This window comes from Mastigoproctus giganteus, chromosome 9 (assembly GCF_048544385.1).
Source record: "Mastigoproctus giganteus isolate SK-2022 chromosome 9, ASM4854438v1, whole genome shotgun sequence".
Lineage (NCBI taxonomy): Eukaryota > Metazoa > Arthropoda > Arachnida > Uropygi > Thelyphonidae > Mastigoproctus > Mastigoproctus giganteus.
In genome coordinates this window covers 94,412,483-94,437,629 of record NC_143583.1, presented here as the reverse complement: position 1 = coordinate 94,437,629, position 25,147 = coordinate 94,412,483, and the positions used below count along the sequence as shown (strand labels likewise).

General features: G+C 37.9%; 1 protein-coding gene across 1 annotated transcript in view; it reads right to left on the bottom strand.

Annotated features, from left to right (window-relative positions):
* Positions 1–25,147, bottom strand: part of Usp30 (ubiquitin specific protease 30) — a 268,673-nt gene that overhangs the window by 61,275 nt on the left and 182,251 nt on the right. Inside the window, exon 7 of the mRNA XM_090381070.1 lies at positions 23,251–23,415. Coding sequence (XP_090237196.1) covers positions 23,251–23,415 — 165 coding nt within the window. The remainder of the gene's footprint in view (positions 1–23,250; positions 23,416–25,147) is intronic.

The window sequence follows — 25,147 nt, the reverse complement described above, 5'->3', positions numbered from 1 at the left end:
CAGTGGTGAAATATTAAAGTGTAAGGGGCTTAGCATTCAGAGGTCACGAGGAAATATTTGGCTCTCCGCACAATGGTAATTTTATGGGGGCTCTGGAATTACTAGCAGAGTTCGATCCATTCATGCGCAAACATATCCAACAACGAGAACTGCGACCGAAGCCTTTCACTTCGTACTTATCAAAAACAGTTTATGAACAAATAATAGAGATTATGGGAAAACAAGTAATAAAAAGAATTATAGCTGAAATAAATAGTGACAATGCAAAGTGTGATGGACTCGACACCAGATTTGTCCCACAATGACCAACTAGCTATTATAGTACGATATTGTTTTGAGGGAAAAGTGTATGAAAGATGTGTATCTTTCATCAAAATTAGACACAGTGGCTTATTATTATTCAATTCCTTACAAGAATTTCTAGAAAAAAATGGACTGCCACTGGATAATTGTAGAGGACAGTCTTTTGACAACGCTGCAAACATGTCCGGCCGATACATACAGTGGCTTGCAAGCACATCTCAAACAAAAAAATAAATGTGCTGATTATGTGCCGTGTGCTGCGCATTCCCTAAATCTAGTTGGTGGGGAAGCGGTTGCTACTCAAATTGTGAACTTTTTGGAGTAGTGCAACAAATATGTTTTCTTTTCTGCAACTACCTGTAGGTGGGAGCTTCTAAATCGTGAAACAAAACTAAAATTTTCGATAAAAAGTTTAAGCCAGACTAGATGGTCTTGTCACTATGATGCTGTTAGAGCTTTAAAAAATAGTTACAGAGATATCATGAACATATTAAAAACGTTTAGTGACATATGGATGAGAAACTTGATTTTCGAAGAGAGGCACGGAATTTATATAATAATTTGGTGAAACTTGAAATCGCATTTTTTTTTGGGAAGAAATTTTAGAGAGATTCAATTTAGTTAACAAAAAAAGTGCAGACCCCAGGATTAGACATGTGAAGGTGAGAAATTAATTACGTCATTAGAAGCGTTCGTGAGCAACATACCAGAACAATCAGATCAGAAAATAAACGAATACGGGAGACAGCCAAAAATTAACTAGTGTGGAAAAAGAATACAATGATTTAAAAAAGAGACGTAATCAAAATTTTCAGATAAATCTACAGAGAAAGTTTCGCTAAATGGAGCAGAAAAATTTAAACAGGATACGCTAAATGTTGCATTAGTTAAGTTGATTATGGATTTATACAGAAGAGGCCATGTCTATGGGGAATTTAGCAAAAGATTCAAATTTTTAATGGATTTGGAAGACATTAATATCAAAAATATTGACTTGGAAAGTGCACATAATGTTGTTGATTATTATTCAGATGACATAGACGAACATTTAGTCAATGAATGCATTCAGTTAAAATCCTACTTACAGACTAAGCCAGACTCGTGCGGTGATATATTCAAGCTATTTTTTGAAAAGAAACTTGTCGATGTTTTTTGGATTTGCTATACAATCTTAAAAATTTTTTTGGCATTGCCAATCACCAGCTGTGAGGGGGAATGATCTTTCTACAGGATGTCCTATATAGAAAACAAATATAGGACAACAATGACAAATGAAAGATTAAAATATTTATCAATTCTTTCCATAAACTGTGATTTAACCAAAGAATTACGTGATGATCAAATAAAAGAATTTGCAGCGCAAAAATGCAGAAGAGTTACTGTTTAAATGTCTTTAATGTATTAAAAATACTTATATTATATAACTCCTAGAATGTTTTATTTATTTTATTTTTAAGAATAAGTATTATTTTTGTTTTTGTTCTTAGTCTTTATTCTTGACTTGAGAATTTGATGTTTCATTTTTTTGTTTGTTACTAAAAGTAATATCTAATACATTTTATTTATGTTTGATGTTTGTTATGTATACAAAACCTCTATTCATTAAAACTGTATATAAAAGTTTCTATATCCAAGTGCATCAAATAAAATAAAAAGTTCTTCAATGTCTGTTGCATATAATTTTTCCTATTTAAAAAAGGGTAAAAAAAGAGTTTTTCGACAAAATGGCGAATGAATCACCACAACTAACCCAAATTTGAGTTAATTGGGTAGGCCCCCAATCAGTGTTAGTCCAGGGCCCCCAAAGTTAATGATCCACCTCTGTTGGGAGGAATTATCCATTAGCAAGTTTTTGGGTGCCTGAGAGGCACGTTGAAAAGCAAAAAAAAAATCAAATTCTCTTCAATGTCCAATCAACTGTGATTAACATTCCATATCATTCATACTGTGTTCTTTGAATTGCTATTATTTATTAGTTGCAATTTGTGAAGTGTTCTTGGTCATTGATTGCTTATCTTTTTTACTGTTTTAAATTTTTACGACTCCCTGCCTCAAAAGTCGCAAACAGAAATATCAATTAGTTAGTATGTACATTTGGTCATTCTCTCAGATATGCCAGACAAGCTGTGTTTGCTACCCGGGAGTCTAAAATGCTGATGGAACTGATATTCAGGTGACACTCAAGTCAAGTAGACCCAATTTCGGCGAAGTCCGGACAGTCTGTGACAGCCAAATCCTCTGCTTGCACCTTCATGATGGTGGGACTGTTGGTAACCGTGGATATAACCTCCATGCACATGCACACTGTGGGTGACCACCCAGGTGTGAACCAACGTAAGCAGGGATCGAGGTGTGGCACCAACACCACATGGAATGCCACCCCTCTGTGTTACCAGGCAATACTAGGTTATAAGGTGGTAGATGACTCATCAACCAGTGCAATACCACCACTTTGCTTATTGAAGGCTTGAAGTGGTGGAGCCCATGTTTAGTCTCCAGAGCAAAGTTCCGGTCAACCCTTCCCCATCTCTTCCATCATGCAGCATGACTGATGACTTTTGAGGTTATGATGAACATCATGGTGAGATCCAATCTTCCTTACATTTCGAGGGTACAGCTTTAAAACGGTATTCGCAGGCCGGCTACTAGTTAGTACACCAGACCAAACCTATTGGTAACTCTTTAGGAGGCTTCAGGATCAGCTACTGTATAATCTTGCTTCCTCTACTCTGCCAGTTAGTGACTGGAGAGAGTCCAAGTAGTGTGTATGCGGGGGAGCATTGTCAAGGCCACGTTATATCAAGGATCTGGGAATATTCTTACCATGTGCACGCCATATCCAAAAATTTCATTACATCATATGCCCCCGCCCACTTTTTTTTACTATGAATTGTCAAACTAATAGAGTAAGCTTATCTGCGAAAAGATCTAAACCTCCAAAACACTTCCTAGTTCATTTCACAAATAACGTGGTCTCAGTTCTAATCTCAATGCTGTCCATTTCCACTTGCAGTCTGCCAAATGCCATGTACTTTTTCTAACAGAATCTCAGTTATTTTTGGTTGATTCAACAATTGCTCATCTCAGTTGCCCAAATTATTTGCTGTATGATTCCTTTCATCTCAAAGGTGGTACTTGTGCTTATGCTGGTTCTGATATTCCCTGTGAGACTTGTTAATTTGGAATCTCCTCTTTTCAATCTTCTCTGGCTTAAAATCTCTCTACCTCATTGTGTCAAATTCATCTGTTGTCTCTACCGTTCTCCCAACTCCACTATTCACTTGGAGCTCTTGGACTTCCTCTCTTTGCACCTTGACTTTCTCCAGTCCAAATTTATAATGGTGAGGTAATTTTCCTTGGTGATTTTAATGTTCACAACTCCAGCTGGCTTCCATTTTCCAGCCACACTGACCCAGCTGGTCGAGATACTGAGGCTTTTGCAATTACTAATAACCTTGCATAGATTGTTCATTCACCTACAAGAATAATGGGCAATCCTAACCATGCAGCCAACACGCTTGATCTTTTTCTCACAAACAACCCTTCTAAGTACACTGTCGAAGTGAGTGGTTCTTTAGGCACCTCAGATCACAACTTGGTGATCGTCTCTTCTTCAATGGAGCCTTTGTCTCATGGCTATTCCCAACCTCGTATTGTTTGGCATTACAAGAATGCAAAATGGGTTGACCTGCGAGATTTCTTTTCTTCTTTTCCTTGGTCGTATTACTGTTTCAAAACTTCTGATGTCAATGTTTGCTCAGATCGTGTCAGTGAAATTATTCTTTTAGGAATAGAATCTTTTATTCCACACTCCACTTTAAAATCTCGTCCTTTATCTAAACCTTGGTTTTCCAATAAATGTGCTAAAACTGTTTGAGAGAAGAACAGTGCATATCGTAATTGGCTTGTTCTGAAATCTTCAGTTTCATTTTCTGCCTACACCAAAGCTCACGGCAATTGTAAAGCAGTTATTAATCAGTCCAAACTAGATTTTGAACGGGCTACGAGTAGAAAACTTGCATCTTGCCCTAATGGTAGCCGAGCATTCTGGTCTCTTGCCAAAGCTATTGGCTGCAACTTTTGCCCATCTCTGCTCCCACCTCTGTCAAAACAAGTTGGTTTTGTTGTCAACTTCAGCCAAGGATAAAGCTGACCTGCTAGCATCCCACATTTCTTCAACTCATGTTTTATGATTTTGGTAAAACACCTCTCACCATTCCCAACACACCTCATTCAATGCCTCCTGTGGTCTTCCGTCAAAAGGACGTCAGAAGGATTTTGATGAATCTTAATGCTAAGAAAACTCCAGGTCCTGATGGTATTTCTCAACCTGTACTCAAAACGTGTGCTCCTACTCCTGTTCTTTGCCGCCTTTTTTGCACTTTCTTATTCCAAAGGTGTTTTTCCTTCTGCTTGGCAATTTGCTCATGTCCAGCCAGTTCCTAATAAGGATGGATATGAGCAAATAAGGACAAATCCCTGCCACCCAATGATCGTCCCATTGCAATTACTTCTACTCTTTCTAAAGTAATGGAGAAATCAATTAACTGCCAACTCTTGAACTACCAAGAAACCTTCCGTCTGATCAACAATTGCCAGTATGGATTCCGTGAGTGTCGATCCACTTGTGATATTCTGGCTTATGTTATCCATTTATGGTCAAATTCAATGGAAAAGTTCAGTGAAACAAGCAGTTGCTCTTGACATCTCAAAGGCTTTCGATCGTGTTTGGCATGAAGATCTCCTAAACAAGCTTCCATCTTATGGTTTGCTAACTGTTTTTTGTAATTAGTTATCCAGTTTTCTCTCTGATCGCTCACTCTTTTCCTCTTGTATATTAATGACCTTCCATTGACTGGAAATCCTATGCATAGTTTTGTCAATGATAGCACATTGCATTCCACTTTCCAGTTTGAGAAACTTTGCCCTGCTCAATCAGCTTCAACTTCTCGAATATCTGCTGCCAGTTCCTTAAATGCCGATCTCCAGGTAATTCTCCAGTGGAGCAAAGACAACTTAGTTGATTTCAATCCTTCTAAAACTCAGTCCTGTCTTATATCTCGCAAAAAAGATTCTTTTGTTCCTATGCTTATCTTTGGTGACACTCCGATTTCTACGCAAGATGATATATCTCTTTTGAGGATTACTCTGATGTCTAATCTCTCTTGGCACAAGCACATTACAAATATTGCTTCCTCTGCATCTAAAAAAACTTGGTTTTCTCTTTCACTATAGACATTACTTTTCTTCTAAACAGCTGTTCACTCTGTACAAATCGAAAATCCGCCTTACTATGGAATATTGTTCCCACACCTGGGGCAGTGCCCCCAACACCTCTCTCAGGCTTCTAGATTCCATTCAGAAGAGGGCAGTTAGGTTAATTAATGCCTCCTCTCTAACAGAGTCTCTCCACTCACCGTCTCATAGACGTACTGTTTCTGCTGTATGTCTTTTGTACAGATACTTCCATGGGCACTGCTCTTCTGAATTGGCTTCTATAATTCCCGCTCTCTCTTTCAAAACAGTCCAAACACGTGCCGCCACCAGCCAACATCCATTTATTGTCCAACTCTTCATCTTCCTCGTTTATTCATTCAACTTCCATTTACTCCTTCCTTTGTACGTATTTCCTGAAAATTACAGTCTATAGAAGTTCAAGTCTAATGTCAAATTTCTTCTTTCATCTTCTCCACCTCCAGCCCAAGCACAGTACTAAGTACTATAGGTTCTAATATCTCTCGTGTTTTGGGTTTTCATAAAAAAAAATATATATATATATATTACAGTATCAATTAAATGTAAGCAGAAATTTATTTTTATTTTTCTAACCTGTGGAAAATATTCTTCCGATTTTCACAGATCATTTAATTTTGTTAATTGGATGTAATAAAGTGTAAATTTGTGATATTTACTTTTATAACCTGTGGATAATATTCTTCCTATTTTCACTTATTAGAATCGATGTTTAATAGAATTAAAATTCAATTTGCAAACATGATCACAATGACCGGCATTTAGTATATATCATATAGTGAATGGTATGACGTAGCCCAGTGGTCAGGAGCGAAAGTGCATAGCACGCGTTCCTTGAGTGGACCGGGGTTCAAACCCGTGACTACTAAATACGATAAATATTTGTATTGACGATTTATTGTAAACTCTACTGACTTGGTTGTCGTGCCGGAGTATAAATAGAAAAATTTATTTTATTATGGAGAGTCCATCGTAAATTGAGCTAATTGTAAAATGGGGGTCCACTGCATATAGTATACATACAAGGTTCTGTAATTTTAAGATAAGTTTTTCTGTATAATTTATATTTAAAGGTTTAAATGTTTCTGCTACATTTAAATATTGTTATATTCAAAAACAGTGCCTTAAAATCAACCAGAAACACTGGTTATGTTAACCAGATAAAATTATTTACATTATTTCCTATATATAAATCTTAATGCAGATTCCCCAAGCACTTTATTTTTATGGCCACAATTAAGAGCACTGAACAGGGTACACGTGTACATAATATTAAAACCAAAATTGAGGCTGACAGATCCTAATTGCCAAAATATCTTATGAAGAGCTGTAAGGATCCATCCTTACAATAATTTAATAAAGTTTGTTAAATATTGGGAGAATTAATTGTAGTGTAAATAGTTAGTTTTCAGCTCAAATATCATGGGTTGGGAAACACTGGAATTCGAAGGTTATTCCAGACACTCCCAGTTAGTTATATCTCGGTTGTAAAGGATTCCTTAAGCGAGTAAGTAAAAGTATAATAGACCGAAACAAATCCCACTTAAGACAGGAGCATATACTCTATAGAAAGGGCACTGAGTGCGGGAGTGGCCCTCTTAAAGATTTCACGGTGCGACTCTAGCAGGTGTGGGCGAGGTAGTAATGGATGTGAATGTGAGGTCACAAAGAAGGCCTGAAACTTGCTTAGTTGACCGGAACTTACGTTTATTTTTCTCAAAATTGCCAGAAATTTCCAGACCAACGGAAGTTCGGACACAAAAAAAGGATGAAAAAACACGCCCACGGAAATGAAAGGAGACGAATAAGAATCACGAAGGAAAGGATGTGGACGTCAACGATTGGCCAGGAAGAAAGCGGAGGGATTTTTGAGAGAACGTAGAGAAGGGTCTGAAAAAAATTGATACTGAGAAGATTGGAGGAGTTTTTCTGAGGAAGGAAAGTCGTGGTCTAAGTCCTGGGGTAGATGGAAGTTGTGATAAGAACTCTGCGTACGACTACAATAGGAAGGAATGTTCACCTGTAGACATTGAAGCAGTATGGAAGGAGAAAAGAGAAACACACTCTGAGAATTCTTTAGGCAAAGAATAATCAAATGAGCAGTCGAACGACTGGCCTACTAGGAAAGCACCTCAGTCCACGGAAGAAAAAAATGCCAACTAGAAAGGAATATAGGATCCAGATTTAAATCCAGCCGCGCAGTACCCTGTAGGAAAACATCAGAAAGATTACCGTTATCCCGGATGGGCGCCTTCCGCATTCCAGTACACGAAGGGCAGATAGGAAAGGAATCCGAGCAGGGAGAAAAGTCCAGACAATCACGTAAGTGTTAGGAAGTTTACTGAGAATAAATGTACCTATATTAATAAGGGAAGGACTATAGGAGAATGCTATATAGTTAAGGAGGGATGTCTAAGTGATGAATATATGTATATAAGTGTAATATAATTAAGGCGTAAGTAATCTGTAATTGGAAGTGAAGTCCTATATATTAAAGTTTGATAGAAAGAAAAGAGGTAATAATTAACTAAGAATTGTTACGATTGAGTAAAGGTTTTGCTAACTAGTGTGAAGTTAAAGGTTGAACTTTAATTTATTATGAAAGTTGAATTATTGTGAGTATATCTGATTGGAGTAGGAGTTGATTAACAGGTGAACTATTAAGGAGTTGTGGACTAATTGATCAGAAGGGTACTATTTAATTGAGTTGATTAATGTTTACTGTTAACCTGGCTACAAGAAAATGTTTGATTGAGTAAATGTACTTTCCTTACAAGTTTGAGAAACGAACTCTTAAGGATTTTGTTAGCCAGTTCATTGACTGGTAGTTTGTTGTTCCATTATACAGACTGTTTAGGAGTAGAGTGAGACGGATTGTATGAGGTGAATACTACGCCCTATCGAAGCCCATGTAAAAACATGAAGAGACACCATGATATAATGTATAAGAATATGTATTAGAATTGGATAATTGTTGGTGAGATAATTGGTTTGAGATCAAGATATATACACATTTAAAAGTTAGAAAGATAACAAGTTTCCAACCAAATATTATAATCAGTTAGATATTATTGCAAGTTTTTATGTATGATATGTTAATAAACATTGTATCATTCTACATTCATGTGTGTGTGTCTGTCATTCCGAAACTCAGCCAGTCCAGTGGAAGACTACCTAATATATTTGGGGTCCCCTTGAGTCTGGGATTTTCTGTAATCAAAACAAGTCAGGTGTCAAAGTGGGAGGGGTTTATAAGGGGATATATAAATATAATAAATAAGTAAATATAAATTAATACAAAAAAAAAAAAGAAGATACAAGTAAAATAACACACATTTACCACCCCCCACAGAGCCATGATTAGCATTTTGCCACAAATGTTGACAATCTCATGAAAATTGTCCAAATCCAAAAATCACGAGCTATGATATATTTGTTTCATTGTGTTATTATGTAATAATTTCATGTTATGATTTATTATAATTCTAATCCATTTGTAGTAATTATGTGTTTCAATTTAGAATTCTTAATAAAGTTTTATTAATCACCATTGTTGTTTATAAAATTCTTGTAAAATATGTAAATGAAAATATAATAAAGAATATACTGTGGATATAATTAAGGCTCCAGCTAGTGTCATTTTAAAAATTTTCATCTGGACCACAGTTAAACAAAGGTTGCCTACCCGCTGTTTTACTGTATCTTACAAAAATTAACATACCTTGGTTCACATTTATTCAAAAAGCAGCATGTTACTGTATACCTTCTTTAAATCTCATTTAAATATGCATATTTTGAAAAACTCTGAAAGCTTAATTAATAATAATCTATTTAAGAATATACTGTAGATATAATTAAGGCTCCAGCTAGTGTCATTTTAAAAATTTTCATCTGGACCACAGTTAAACAAAGGTTGCCTACCCACTGTTTTACTGTATCTTACAAAAATTAACATACCTTGGTTCACATTTATTCAAAGAGCAGCATGTTACTGTATACCTTCTTTAAATCTCATTTAAATATGCATATTTTGGAAAACTTTGAAAGCTTAATTAATAATAATCTATTTAAGAAGTTCACCGCAGCTGGTTGTATGCACAAGTTCAGTCACGACCACATGTGGATATTATGCTCATTCATCTCAAGTTAAATTTTTGGCATCAGTATGATATAAATATCCATGAGTATGTTGTTTTGTCATGGGTTTCATATTAATATTTATAGATATTTATATCATATGAACATTGCACAAAGAAGTCAAAAATTCACATTTCCATGTTTCACTGAGCAGCATTTACTATGTAGACATAAATGACAGATGAAGCTACGGGTAACATATTGCTTTTAATAAAAACTAGTATGTGTGACCTCGAAATTACGCAATGATTATGGAAGTCAATTTTTATTGATACTCTCGTGCACCTGAAGTGTTTAATATTCACTATTGAGAATAAGGGAGCATTACCACTTTCATTTGCTTATTAAAGAGACTTAATAATGTTACCTCAATTATAAAACATATAATAACAAATGTTCAAAATAAGAGATAACAGTAAAATCAATATTGCAGTATCTTAGAGCATTTAATTTAATAAATAAGTGACAGAACTAATTTTGCTAATGAACAAGTAGCAAAACCCTTCTGAATTTCTTATAACATAAGAAAAGATAAAATTTAAAGTGTTTACATTTTTCAAACTGCAGTAAAGTAAGCAGCAACAGGCTGTGCATTTCTTTTGGCAATAATAAATGAAGAGACTGAAATAATTCTCATCAGAAGTATAATAAGAAGAAACCAGAACTGCAATGGCCATAAGTATGAAATGCTATGTTTCTTAATTGTATGAGCACTGTATGGAAAGTGAGAGATATATGTACGACATGTGATCAAAAAGTTCAGGAACAGACTTTGCTCTTGAAATTGCAGCATTGTGGTGAGTTGCGGCTTGCCACAACATGTTCAGTGACATATCTAGGCATAGTAACTCATGAATCACTCATTTATCTGCAGTCAGTCTGAAGTATTACATGTTAAAGAGGTGTTTTATGTATTTTGTTGAATTTTCAAATAAGTGAGTGTATGAGCAGCAAATTTGCATCAAATGTTTTTTTCAAAAAAGTAGGACAAACTGCAAGAGAAGCCCATGAAATGTTAAAACAACTTTCGAAGATGCTATGTGCCAGTTGAGCTCTTTTCAGTGGTTCATAAAGTTTAAAGAGGGTCAATTTGTTAAGGATGATCCTCATTGTGGCTGTCCTTCAACTTCAAAAACCAGTGAATTAATTGCTCATGTTCATGATCTGATCAGGAATGCCTGATATTTAATTACAATATTACAATACCTCAGAGTAAAGATATTACAAAATTACTAGTGAAACTGGTATTTCTTATGAGATGTGTCAATCAATTTTAACGCAAGATTTGGGAACGCTATGTGATTCAGCAGCCAATTTTGTGCCTCACATCCTCACTGATGATCACAGAGTGGCAAGCCCTCACAATGTAGCGGCGCCTCCGTAGCCAGGTAGGCAGGAGCAGCAGTGCATAGCACACGCTTCTTGATTAGACAGGGGTTCGAGCCTGTGACCACCAAATACGGAGGATGCAGAAAGGTCAGGGAATGACCACCGCATATCCCTGGAGCAATATGGCCTTAGTTGCTAATGCTCCTGAAAACCAAATAACAACAACAACCTCACATGTCACAATCTTTGCTGACAAGCTGATGCTGACTACACTTTGCTCCTTCCATCATTACTAGTGTCAAATCATGGGTGTATGGCTATGACATGGAAACAAAGGCTCAGTCCTCTCAACAAAAGACTGTCTTCTCCAAGGTTTAAAAAAAAAAATAGACAATCCTCAATTAAAGGTATGTGATAATCACATTTATTATATTTTTTTAACTTAAAGAACATTGCTCATTATGGATTTGTTCTGAATGATCAAACAATGAATCAGGAATAGTACAAAACATATTAAAGACCTGCAAAGATGTAGTGAAGTATACCAATCAGTTCCCAATGTCACGAATTAGACTGACGACGTATGTTCAACTGTTTTAAGACAAGTAGTTAAACCCCGGGGGGCTCACATCTGGTGAGTATGGGCTTGGCAAACCCAGAGTCCTGAGCTGGATATCATCATTCTTCTCTTTCTTGGTGATTCCTTTCTACTTCTCTCTCTCTCTCTCTCTCTCTCTCTCTCTCTCTCTCTCTCTCTCTCTCTCTCTCTCTCTCTCTCTCTCTCTCTCTCTCGCTCTCACTCTCTCGCTCTCACTCTCTCGCTCTCACTCAGGGTAACTCGGGAATTTTTTTTTTTTTTTTTTTTGGCTGGTGCAGCATAAGCCTCAGGCTTCCTTGTACCATATGGCTAATAATAATAAGTTCATAGATGAGCAATATGTATTTGGAAATTTAGCTTGATGTCTAATGTCAGTCCCAGAAATCTGACAGTATTAACCAGTGGTATCAGGTTATTGTTTAACTATAGCTCTGCACTGGGGTGGAGAGCGCATCACTTGCAAAAGTGAATGGTGGTAGATTACTGTTCTTCTGGTCGTATCCATTGGAAGGTCCAGGATTCAAATTTGGTTATGGCAAATTGGAAGAGTTGTTGTCCACATATATGTAAGCTTCAATGGTTTTAGAGATGTTTCATATCGTGTTGACTTGAATTGCAAATAAATTGTACTGAGTATGGATACTTGCAGTACTCCTTCCTATTAAATATGAGATGTAAAAAGCATGTTTTGATAGCAGAATTGAAAAAGCACAGGTGTAGGAAATTCTGAATTATTTCAGGGAAATGACACCTAAGCCCAAAATGGTAAAAGTACATAATAATACCATAATGCCAGGTAGTGTCAAATGCCTTTTCAATATCTCAGTTGACCATGACTATGACTTGTTTCATGACAAAGGCATTGTGAATATGGGATTCAGCTTTGATGAGTAAGTCCAGGAGCAGATGTGTTCTTGCAAAAGCCATACTGAGGATTTTTTTAATGAAAACTCCAAACACGAGAGGTATTAGAACCTACAGTACTTAGCACCATACTTTGGTTGGAGGTTGAGAAGACGAGAGAAGATATTTGTTGACATTAGACTTGAATTTCTGTAGACTGTAATTTCCAGGAAAGACATATGAAGGAAGGTTGTTCCAGAAAAGGGCAGTTGAATGAATAAACGAGGAAGATGAAAATTTGGTTCTGTGAGTTTGAAGTTAGACAGTAAATGGATGTTGGCTGGTGGCGGCACGTGTTCGGACTGTTTTGAAAGAGAGAGCGGGAATTATAGAAGCGGGAATTCAGAAGAACAGTGCCAATGGAAGTATCTGTAGAAAAGGAATGCAGAAGAAACAGTACGTCTATGAGACAGCGAGTGGAGAGACTCTGTTAGAGAGGAGTCATTAATTAACCTAACTGCTCTCTTCTGAAAGAAATCTAGAAGCTTGAGAGAGGTTTTGGGGACACCACCCCAGATGTGGGAACAATATTCCATGGTAGGGCAGATTTGCGATTTGTCCAGTGACAAGCTATTTCGAAGAAAAGTAAAGCCGAGATTAAATTTAAATTTAACATTTAAATTGATTTGGTAGTTATTGGCGCATCGGCTTCTGTGGCCATATTGCACCTCCCAAGGTTTTTGCAGTACTTTGATCCAAGCCCGAGGCGGGAATCGAACCCGCGACCTTTGGGTTGCCGGAGTAAAGCCGAGAGTGAAAGAGAAAACAACATTTTTTGGATACAGAGGAAGTAATATTTGTAATGTGCTTGTTCCAAGAGAGACTAGAAGTCAGGGTAATCCCCAAAAGAGATATATCATTTTGCCTAGAAATCGGAGTGTCACCAAAGATAAGCATAGGAGCAGAAGAATCCTTTTTGCAAGATAAAAGACAGGACTGAGTTTTAGAAGGACTGAAGTCAACTAAGAAGTCTTTGCCCCACTGGAGAATTACCTGGAGATCAGCATTTAAGGATTTGGTAGCAGAAATTCGAGAAGTTGAAGCTGATTGAGCAGGGCAAAGTTTCTCAAACTGGAAAGTGGAATGCAATGTGCTATCATCAGCAAAACTATGGATAGGATTTCCAGTCAATGGAAGAAGGTCATTAATATACAAGAGGAAAAGAGTGGGGGGAAAGAACTGAACCTTGGGGGACACCAGCATTAGTGGAGAAGTTAGAAGACAGAGAGCAATGCACAAGCACACTGTGGGTCACCTGGGTGGTCACCCACAGTGTGCTTGTGAATGGGGGTTATACCCAGGATTACTAACAGTCCCACCATCGTGAAAGTGCAAGCAGAAGATTTGGCTGTCACAGACCGTCCGGACTTCGCCGATGCAGTAATCTATTAAGAGATTCTCTAGATCCAGGATCCATGCGAGCCTCGTGTGAACCATTTTTTCAAAAAATTTTCCCACGAGGCTTGTAAGAGATATTCGCCTACAATTTGAACCAAGCCTTGTTTTGAGAGGGCAAAAATGAAAGTACAGCACCAGGAAGGAGGATAAACATTTCAGAGACGATCAGAGTATAGAAAATCAGTAGATTATACAAGTCCTCTTCAAGTAAATGTTCCAGCATATCGTAACAAATATCATCTAGGCTTAAAGCACAATTTGAAGATTTATTTAAAGATTGCTTAAATTCTCTTAATATAAAAAGGGTTGATTGTATGGAAGCAAAAGATGTGTGTAGAAGTTAACTCTGTACCTCAGAGTAGATGCTGAATGCATTGAAAGGTCACAGGTTAGGAGGCAGAAGCAGATATCGGAGAGAATGATTCTGCCAATGCATTGGTGACTTCTTCAGGTGCACACAGACCTTTCCCATTCCGGTAGAGTATTGGAGAGGGCAGTCTACATAATTTTCCATTTAGCGCTTGTAATCTTCTCCAGATGAATCATGGGTCAGTGTCTTTGGTGATAGTTGAGGCAAATGCCAACTATCACCAAATCAAGGAGTCATGTTTGGCATTCCACCTAATGTCATACTTTCCTACTGGTGAAAGGAAACTTGTTGAAGTTATTCTAAGCACTGTTTTTTCTCCCATTTGGTGTTAGATCAGTGGTTTTAGTGGGTGCAAATGCAAGGTGCATCCGGCAAAACAGAGGCAATCTCCAAGGCAGAATGCTCTGGTCCCAAAAGAACTAGTTATTGTTGACTCTATTGTCAGGGAGATGGGGAATATACTATGCAAGAAGGATAAGTGGTACAGGACCAGGGTATGTCTGCCAGAGGAAAACGTTCATGACGTAGAGCATATATCATCTTTTAAGGGCACAAAAGGTGATACTGTTGTACACGTTGGAACTAATGACATTAAGAGTAAGAGATCTGCAGATTTACTCAACAAGTACAGGTCAATGTTGGAAAAAAAGTTGCAAGTTAGGTTTGAATGTTAAAGTCTCTAAAATTCTGCCAAGACACAATAGGAGGGAGTATATGATGATAGTCTTGTCGATCAATTCGGCCCTGGAGAGACTGTGCAAGGATCAAGGGGTAGAATATTTTTCAGCCTGTTGACAGGAGAGACAGCTTCTACAGGGATGGGGTACACTTAAATAGAAAGGGTGCAAGAATATTTTCTGATGTTATCGAGGCAGTGTTAGGTGGGTCGGAAAACTGCTAGCTTGAGGGGGGGATACACAGACTAAAACGTTAACAGTGGCTGCAGGCAAAGGCAAAAGTACTTCTTGCACTGCTTCTATTAGAATGAGCAGCAGCCTGGAAAGCAAGGCAATGGAGATTTCCAGGACTGCTGGGAGTCAGTGGAACAAATAAATACATGGTCTGTGTTAGGGTATCTAGGAGTAGAAACAGGTGCATGTATACTCGCGTGTACACCAATGCTAGGAGTTAATAAATTTGATGAGCATGAAGTGTTAGTCTAGACATCAAAGGCAGATACTGTTGGGATATCAGAGACATTATATCACACAGACATAAGCAGAGCAGAATTGGAATTTGGGGAGTACAATGTGTACAGAAAGGATAGACAGGACAGGAAGGGATGTGTGGTTATGCGGTTAGTTAAGAAACACAAAATCTAAGGAAGTGCACCCAATTGATGTTGGCGGACAATGCAACATTGAGTCTGTTTGGTGTGAGATAAGCACTGTGAAAGGAAAAATGAGAGTAGGTTATAGGCCTAATGAATCTGATGAGAATAATGAGCAATTGTGCAGAGAAAAAGAGTGGGCCAGTAAATCAGTATGTCTTATAATGGGAGATTTTAACTTTCCAGATAGTGACTGGAACTTGTGAGTTGGTCACTCACACACTAGCAAGACTTTTGTGGATTTATTGGATGAGTGTTTTCTACAGCAACATATTCGAGAGGCAACCAGAGGGAGTAATACTCTTGATTTGATTATCAGCAGTGATTAATCATGCATTAAAAATTTGCAGATAAAAGAACCACTGGGTGACAGTGATCACAATGTACTGATATGGGAATTACTTAAAGATGTAACTACCATCAAGGCTAAAGAGAAGGGCTATTGCTTTCATAAAGGTGACTACAGAGGATCTCAGACAGTTTTTAAATTCTGTACAGTGGGATCAACTGGTGACATTACCAACATTTAATTCTAAATGAAAAGACTTCAGGGACTTAACCTTGGGGGCTACTAGGCTTTTCATTCCAACTAAGAAATACTGTTCAGGGTTTAAGCTTAAATAGAAGTCAGATGAACTAATGAGGCTCATGGCAGAGAAAACAAAATGTATGGGATGCATATAAAGTATCAGGTGACACAGAAGCCCACGGCAGATATTAACTAGTCTGTAATCAAGCCATAAAGGAGGTAAGGCAAGTTAAGGCAGATTACGAGAAATCCTTGGCAAAGGATGCAAAGATGTTTGTTTGTTTGTTATTTGGCTTTCAGGAGCATTAGCAACTAAGGCCATATTTCTCTGGCCTTAGTTGCTAATGGTCATGGGGATATGCGGTGGTCATTCTCTGACCTTTCCGCATCCTCCGTATTTGGTGGGCATGGGCTCGAATCCCAATCTAATCAAGAAGCATGTGCTATGTACTGCTGCTCCTGCCTACCTGGCTACGGAGGCACCAAGGATGCAAAGAGTTCTTTACTTATGTAAACTCTATAAGAAAAGGGATGAATCAGATTGGACCACTTAACATAGATGGGTTGACTATTGATGATCATGCTCAGGTAGCTGATAAACTGAATGAGTATTTTGCATCTACATTCACACATGAGGAGTTATTCAATGAGGGGAGTACCAGAAGTTTATCAACCTCTAACAGGGAGCTAAGTGATTTTGTAATAACTGAGAGCAAATGAGGAGAAATTGTTGAAGTTAAACATAAAAAAGGCACCCGGGGCAGATGGAATCTATCAAGTTATAATGAAGGAAAGGAAAGTAAGCAAACCCTTAGCCATAATTATGAGAGCATCCTTAGAGTCAGGGGAGGTTCCCATGGACTGGAGATGTGCAAATATATTGCCAGTTCACAAAGGGGGTTCAAAAGGTGATACAAATAACTATAGACCTGTTAGTTTAACCCATGTTCCAGGGAAAATAATGGAATCACTGGTTAAAGAAGCATTGCAGGATCATCTAGACAAGACTGCAGTAATAGTTAAGACACATCGTGGGTTTGTTAAAGGGAGGTCTTGTCTGACCAATTTGATTGGATACTATGATGTAGTCACAAATAAACTGAATGTCAAAAATAATTTTGATATCATATACTTGGATTTCAGGAAAGCTTTTGATACTGTTGTACATGGAAGACTGCTGAACAAATTGGAGAGATATGGCATTAAGGGTAAGTTGCTACAATGGATAAAGGGATGGTTGAATGGGAGACAACAGAGAGTGGTAATCAATGGACACTGAATTTCGTGAACAAATGTTATTAGTGGAGTTCACCAGGGTTCGGTGTTGAGTTCATTATTGTTTTGTATATTTACCAATGACATTGATGAAGGTATATCAGGTTTAATGTCAAAGTTTGCAGATGATACAAAGGTTGGCAGGGTTGTTAACGACAGTAAAGACAGTATGCTTCTCCAACTGGATCTAGATAAGTTGGGAAAATGGTCTGAGAAGTGGCAACTGAAGTTTAACCTTGAAAAATGCAAAGTACTGCATATGGGTAACAATAACCGAAGAGAAATGTACCAACTGTGTGGTACTACACTCAGGAAAGTGGAAAGTGAAAAAGAACTGGGGGTAATTGTGCAGTTGAATATGAATTTTGCTAAGCAGCACAGACAGGCTGCCAGGGCAGGTCATGGAGTATTGCTAGAAAGGACGGAGGTGATTATCCCGTTATACAAGGCAATGGTCAGGACACACCTAGAGTACTACATGGCCTGACCATCCCAAAGAGTACTTTAGGATGGATGTAGAGTTGCTAGAATGAGTACAAAGAAGGGGAACAAGATTGGTGAGGGCGAACAAAGGGGTACTCTTACCAAGAAAGGCTTAAGTTCTGCTAATTGCAGTGCCTGGGGAGTAGGCACCTGCAAGGTAATCTGATTGAGGTGTATAAAGCCTTGAATGGCTTGAGCAAGATGAATGCTGATAGGATTCTTCCTCTTGCTCAGATTAAGAACCTGAGGGATCACAGATTCAAATTGAGGAAAGACAGTGGTAGAATAGATGTGCAGAAATTTGCCCTTAGCCAGGAGGGAACACTTCCATCTTTTTTTGTGGAAGTTGATAGCCTAAATAAATTTAAGGCTGAGCTGGACAGGCATTTGAAATGGGAGGGTTTATTTTATTTATTTTATTTTTTTGGCTGATGCTGCATAAGCTTGCTTTCTTGCATTGTATGCCTCTACTAATGCGAATGCTAAGGTTGTAATTTTAGAATGGGAGTTTGAGCTGTCTGGTATTGTAGGTTGTTACATCATCCATGGGTTGTTATTAAACATAAATTCTGTCTAAATGGACTTGGATGGAGTAGCTATCTCAGTTTGCTTTGTTAAACTTCCAGATGTATTGTTGCTCAAAAGATGGCAATAGTAATGTTTGTAAGGAGCAAATTATTAGAGTGATCGAGATAAAGGAACGTTTATCACTAACCACGTCATACTTTGAAAAACGGATGGTGAGCAGTTTTATATGATAGGTCTATAGCACAGGTAGCGTCTGTAGCTATGTAAATATAAGTGGGAGATCCAGAGTTTAGTACAGTTAGGTTATTATTCAAAGATGTTTCAAGCATCTTTAGGCCTGCAGCGAACAGCCCTTTCCAGCTCATCCCAAAGATGTTCAATAGGGTTGAGATCTGTGGACTGAGTGGGCCACTGCAGCAAAGGAAAGTCATTGTCATGTTCCTGGAACCATTCCATAGTGATTCGGGCTTTGTGCACTGGCACATTACTCTGCTGGAAGAATAAACTGTCAAACATGAATGGATGCACTTGGTCAGCAATGATGTTTAGGTATGATGTGGCATTTAGGCGTGAATCTATGGGTATCAATGGACTCAACGTGTGCCAAGAAAACATTCCCCACACCATAACACTGCCCCACCACCTTGCACAGTAGTCATCAGACATGAGTCCAAGGATTCATGTTGTTTTTGCCAAATTCTGAGCCTTCCATGAACATGACGCACCAGGAACTTCGACTCGTCAGACCAAGCAACTGTTTTCCAATCCTAGATAGTCCAGTGCCGGTGTTGCTGTGCCCACAGGAGGCGCGCTCTCTTGTTCTTCATTGATAACAAAGGTACACGATGTGGCCATCCGCTGTTGTAGTCAATTCATGATAAAGTGTGACTAGTGGTACGCTGCAATATTTTGTTCTGCACACCAAGGAGGTTATATTCTGATGTGATGTGCGACATTGTGGCCCGTCTATTTGTTTGCACAATTCTAGCCATCCTCCCCTGACCTCTCTCATCAACAAGCGATTTTCTTCCACAGGAGTGCCATTAAGAGGATGTTTTCTGTTCACTGCACCATTCTCGATACAACCTTGAAACTGTGGTGCGTGAAAAGTTCAGGAGAACTGTCATTTCAGAGATGCTTTGTCCAGCACATCATGCGCCTACTACCATGCCACATTTGAAGTCTTAGATCACTCCTTTTCCCTATTCTTGCTTCAGTTTGTACGCTTAACTGATACTAGAAAGGTTGTTCTGCTGCAATTATATCCACAACTGTGGTCACGTGACTTGCAACATTGTGGGACAAAATATTTGTGTGCACAACAGGGGGGTGTACCTAATAAAGTAGCAGCACAGTGTATATTATTGGTGTATGTACAAACTTGAAATAACAATAAATCTCAATGCATATAAGTTGCTATGGAAAGCACAGCTAAGCATGTTCACAAAACTGAGAAGCTATCATTGCAACTTACCCATTCTTTAGAATTTCCTTGAAAGGCACTGAACAGACCAGGTTTTTTTTTTTTTTTTTTTCTTTTTGACACTAGTGAGTTATTTGACTGTTTTGTATTAGAGGAGGAAAACAATGCAATTTTGTTTTCTAGTCTGAAATGAAGAACTTCAAAAACTACAAGGAGTCAAATACAAGTGAGAGACAGAATGGGACAGCATTTTAACTCCAAAGTTTGGCTGCTGTTTCATCAGCATCCATATGACCATACATGCATATGACCAACCACATTTGAAAATTACTGTGATGAAAGGAACTAACCTAAACATTTCAACTTAAGCTTTTTTCTTTTTTGTTTTAAATAAAATATACTGTAATAGGCAGCAGTAACAGATGGACTATTCCACATAACATGGATATAACTGGCCTAAAGACAGTAATGGTCATTTACTCATTGCCATTTTGGGAGTAATGTTCTCTTTAGAGAAGTTTATTTCCATTGAGAACTGGATCCATGATTCTTACCTAATAACACTAGCCAACAAAATTTTTACCTCCAAGAACTTAAATGCTGTTTTTAACCAATTTTTATGAGTAGATTTCGAAAATCAACATTATAGTTTCACATCACAGTTATTAAATACAGAGGGAATTATATTTTACCAAAATATGCCAATTTTGCATAATTTAGCCAGTAATGTATGATATACTGATTTATTTTATCTCTTAATTTATTTTATCTACAAGCTAATTCTCTTAATTTTAGCAATCGATTCTGGCCTTGGTTTTCTTGTGATAAACATAATTAGACTTCTACCAAGGTTCTTAGGTTCAAGTTCCAAAGCAACAATTTACAATTTGAAGAGAGCACACTTACTCTTGGTGAGGATTTTTGTAGGCTGTGCTGAGGTTTTCCAAGTATTAACTGACTGTGACATGTTCTCACGGTTGTAAAACTATCCTCCAAACATAATAGAACATATAATGTTTTTTTTCACACTTGTATTACAAACTTGAATTGTATGTATATTTCCCTTTATTTTGATATTAAACATTGGTACATCTTTTGTAGATGTGATAAACCTTTTATGGTTATTTTCAGAATTAGGGCGTTTATTTCCTCCAGAATCACATATTTTCATTGCAGAGGTATGACAAAAATATTTTTTGTTGGCTTGTGTAATTATTCTATTGAAAAAATTATCATTACTATCTTTGGGCTAATTACATTCATGCTGTACAAAATAGTTCAACTATTACTGCAGCCTACTAACAGGCTGCAAGTTTAAGTAGTTAATAAATTACTTAATCTACCACATGATATAATAGTGTAGGGTCTATTAATTCATTAACATAATAATGAACAATCATGTAGACACCCCCTTCAAAGTAATTATTTTTTATTGCTGCATAAAAAGTTATGTACACAGTTTTACTGAGATTTGAATAAAACTTCAAGATATTTTAACCTTCAATTATTTGTCCAAGGAAAAAATTATATATATACAGGGTGTTTCAGTTAAACGTTTCAGAACTTCTAAGAGGGGTAGGGTACATCCTGACAACTCGAAATCATATAGCAATGTGGGGTCGGAAATGCTTTCCTGAAGCGGTGTTGTACACAGAAGCACCATAAAGAAAAGAGACCGTAAGTGAGAAATCGTTTTAATAATACATGAAAAGAAGCAAAAGGTACATGGATTAAAGTAAGTGTTCGAAGTTTCTTCCACGGGCTACAATGCACGCCTCACATCTCCGACGCATGGACATCCGAACATTCTGGAATACTCCAGGCGAATTTCAAATTTCTTGAACAAGAACGCCAAGTTAGTAGGATGGATGATTACACGAACGCAGAGTTAGCCGATATGCATTTGGCGTACGGGGCTGCAAATTGTAGTGGGCCAGCCACACAGCGTTTGTACGCGGAACGATATCCGACGAGGCGTATTCCCAATCATAATTTCTTTGCAAGACTGCACCAGAGGTTAGCTGAGAGAGGTTCATTTGAAAGAGCTGACAGGGACAGGGTAAGAACAGCACGGACTCCGGCCGTCGAACAGAATGTGCTGCAGCATGTACAGGGGAATCCAAGAACGAGTACACGAAGTCTAGCAAACGCAGTCGGGGTTTCCCAATGCAGCGTCTGGAGGATTCTCCGAGAACAAGACATGCATCCGTTTCACGTGCAGCGTATCCAGACACAGCAACCGGAGGATTATGCACCTCGTATTGCTTTCGCACAGTAGTACCTTGGAAAATGTGCTACAAATCCCCTTTTTCCTGCTGAAGTGTTGTTTTCCGATGAGGCATCCTTCACAAGGGAAGGAATTTTCAACACGCATAACGACCATATCTGGGCGGTCGAGAACCCGCATGCAATACGACGTCGTGCAGCACAGTTGATTTTTGGTCAATGTATGGGCCGGTATTATGGGAGATCATCTCATTGGACCTTACCTGTTACCGTGTCGCCTAACCGGACCTATCTACTTGATCTTTCTGCAGCAAGTATTGCCACAACTTTTGAGAGATGAACAGATTTCTGCATCGACGCAACAGACAATGTGGTTCCAACACGATGGAGCCCCTGCCCATTATAGCGGAGATGTTCGTAACTACCTGGATGTCACATTTGGTCAACAGTGGATCGGACGTGGTGGTCCCGTGCGTTGGCCTGCTCGGTCACCCGACCTATCATGTCTTGATTTTTATTTCTGGGGTCATATGAAATCGCTAGTTTATGACATCCCTGTTGACAATGCTGAGGAGCTGGTTGCAATAATCGCAGTAGCTGCCGAAGAAATTCGAAATTCGCCTGGAGTATTCCAGAATGTTCGGATGTCCATGCGACGGAGATGTGAGGCGTGCATTGTAGCCCGTGGAAGAAACTTCGAACACTTACTTTAATCCATGTACCTTTTGCTTCTCTTCATGTATTATTAAAACGATTTCTCACTTACGGTCTCTTTTCTTTATGGTGCTTCTGTGTACAACACCGCTTCAGGAAAGCATTTCCGACCCCACATTGCTATATGATTTCGAGTTGTCAGGATGTACCCTACCCCTCTTAGAAGTTCTGAAACGTTTAACTGAAACACCCTGTATATATATAAAATTTTTTTTTTTTTACAACTTAACTATTCATGTTATACATTACAACTTAAATCAAATAATATACAGACAGATATAATGTTTAATCATTTTTGATGGCATTAATCAGATCTGTGACAAAATAATATTACAGATTAAAAATAATATTATAATGGATATATATATATATATATATATAATCTGTTGAGAAAAATAACTAAAAACCTAGTCTTCTGTTATATAGCAACTTATGAAATCTTTTCTTTTACCTTGCCAAATGTCAACTGTTTAGTAAAAGTAGTTTTTGCTGGCTGTTTTGCTTGAGAATCATCAATCTTCTCATTTTGTCTTTGAGTGCAGTCTTCACAAGTAACATCATGTACAAGTTCACAGGTAATAAATTTTTGTAGACAGTCTTTTAATTGGAGCTGACCCTGAAATACAGACAGGATAATAGTTTGCCACTTCACTAAGTGTTAAAAAAAATAAAGAATAAAACTTCAAAATGGATAAGCAATGGAAACCAAGGAATGAAAACTAAACAAAACAAAATAAACCATATATCTGTATCAAAAAAACATCTTGCAACAACCAACACAATTTTAATAAAATATGATAAATACAAAAATAAGAATAAAAAGTAAGTTAAGAACTGATAAAATAATAACAAAAGCAATAAAGTACCCAAATAAAAAGAGATAAAATGAATGAGATCTCATATTTGTAAAGTACACTACAGTACCTATGGCCAAAACATTATACTTTTAGAAATTTTTAAAGCTTTATTTAGAATAAAGCTATTTTTCAATACAAATTAGCATTAGCATTAGCATTAGTAGAGGCATATGATGCAAGAAAGCAAGTTTATTCAGCATCAGCCAAAAAAAAAAAAAAAACACACACCACTCCCATTTCACCCCTCCGTTCGTTCGAAATACCTGTCCAGTTGAGCTTTAAATTTGTTTAGGCTATCAACTTCAACAACAAGTGATGGAAGTCGGTTCCACCAACCAACCACCCGCTGGCCAAAGGCAAATTTCCGCACATCTATCCGACATCCGTCCTTCCTCAATTTGAATTTATGCCCTCTGAGCTGATTATTCTGAGCAAGATGAAGAATCCCATTGGCATTGAGCATGCTCAAACCATTCAAAGCCTTATACACCTCTATCAGATCACCTCTCCGGTGCCTAGTCTCCAGACTCTGTAATTTGTAAAACTTAAGCCTTTCTTCGTAAGAGCAACCCTTTGTTCCATTCACTAATCTTGTTGCCCTTCTCTGTACTCGTTCCAGCAGCTCCACATCCTTCCCAAAATGAGGCCTCCAGACCTGTATACAGTACTCAAGATGTGGCTTAACCATTGCCTTATACAAGGGAATAATCACCTCCTTATCCCTGCTAGAAACATTCCTGTATATCATTGACAAGACACCATGAGCTACTCTTGCAGCTCGTCTGCACTGCTCAGAGAACTTCATATCTGCCTGCACAATTATCCCCAGGTCCTTTTCATTCTCCACCACTGTCAGTGTAGTACCGCAGAGTTGATACGTTGCTCTGGGGTTACTGTTTCCCATATGTAGTACTTTACATTTGTCAATGTTAAACTTCATTTGCCACCTCTCAGCCCATCTGTTCAACCTTTCCAGATCCTGTTGCAGCAGCATAGCGTCAGTAGTGTCCTTAACAACCCTGCCAACCTTTGTATCATCTGCAAACTTGGACATTAAACTTGATATCCCATCATCAATATCATTCATAAACACCGAAAACAACAACGGACCCAACACTGAACCCTGAGGATATTTCATATATTTCAAATATTTCATTACTCAATTTTTAAATTTGAGTGAGTTACCTACAATGTTTCAAGGCCAGAGAAATTAATCATTATAGCATTAATTTTACTATATTTTGTTCCCCCATGGTAATTTTCCCTTTCATTTACTCTAATCAATAATGGCCGGATTGAAATCTTCCATAATAAGGCATTCACACTTGTTCAGCCATTTCATTTGCATACAGGGCTTCCTACTTACTTTAAGCCTTCTGCTCTACAGCATACCCTATTCTCATTTTCCCTTTATTTCCTGCTACCCTCATCACACCACAGGGATTCAATGCTGACACTTCCGAATCTGGGAATACACTTGGTGTAAACAGC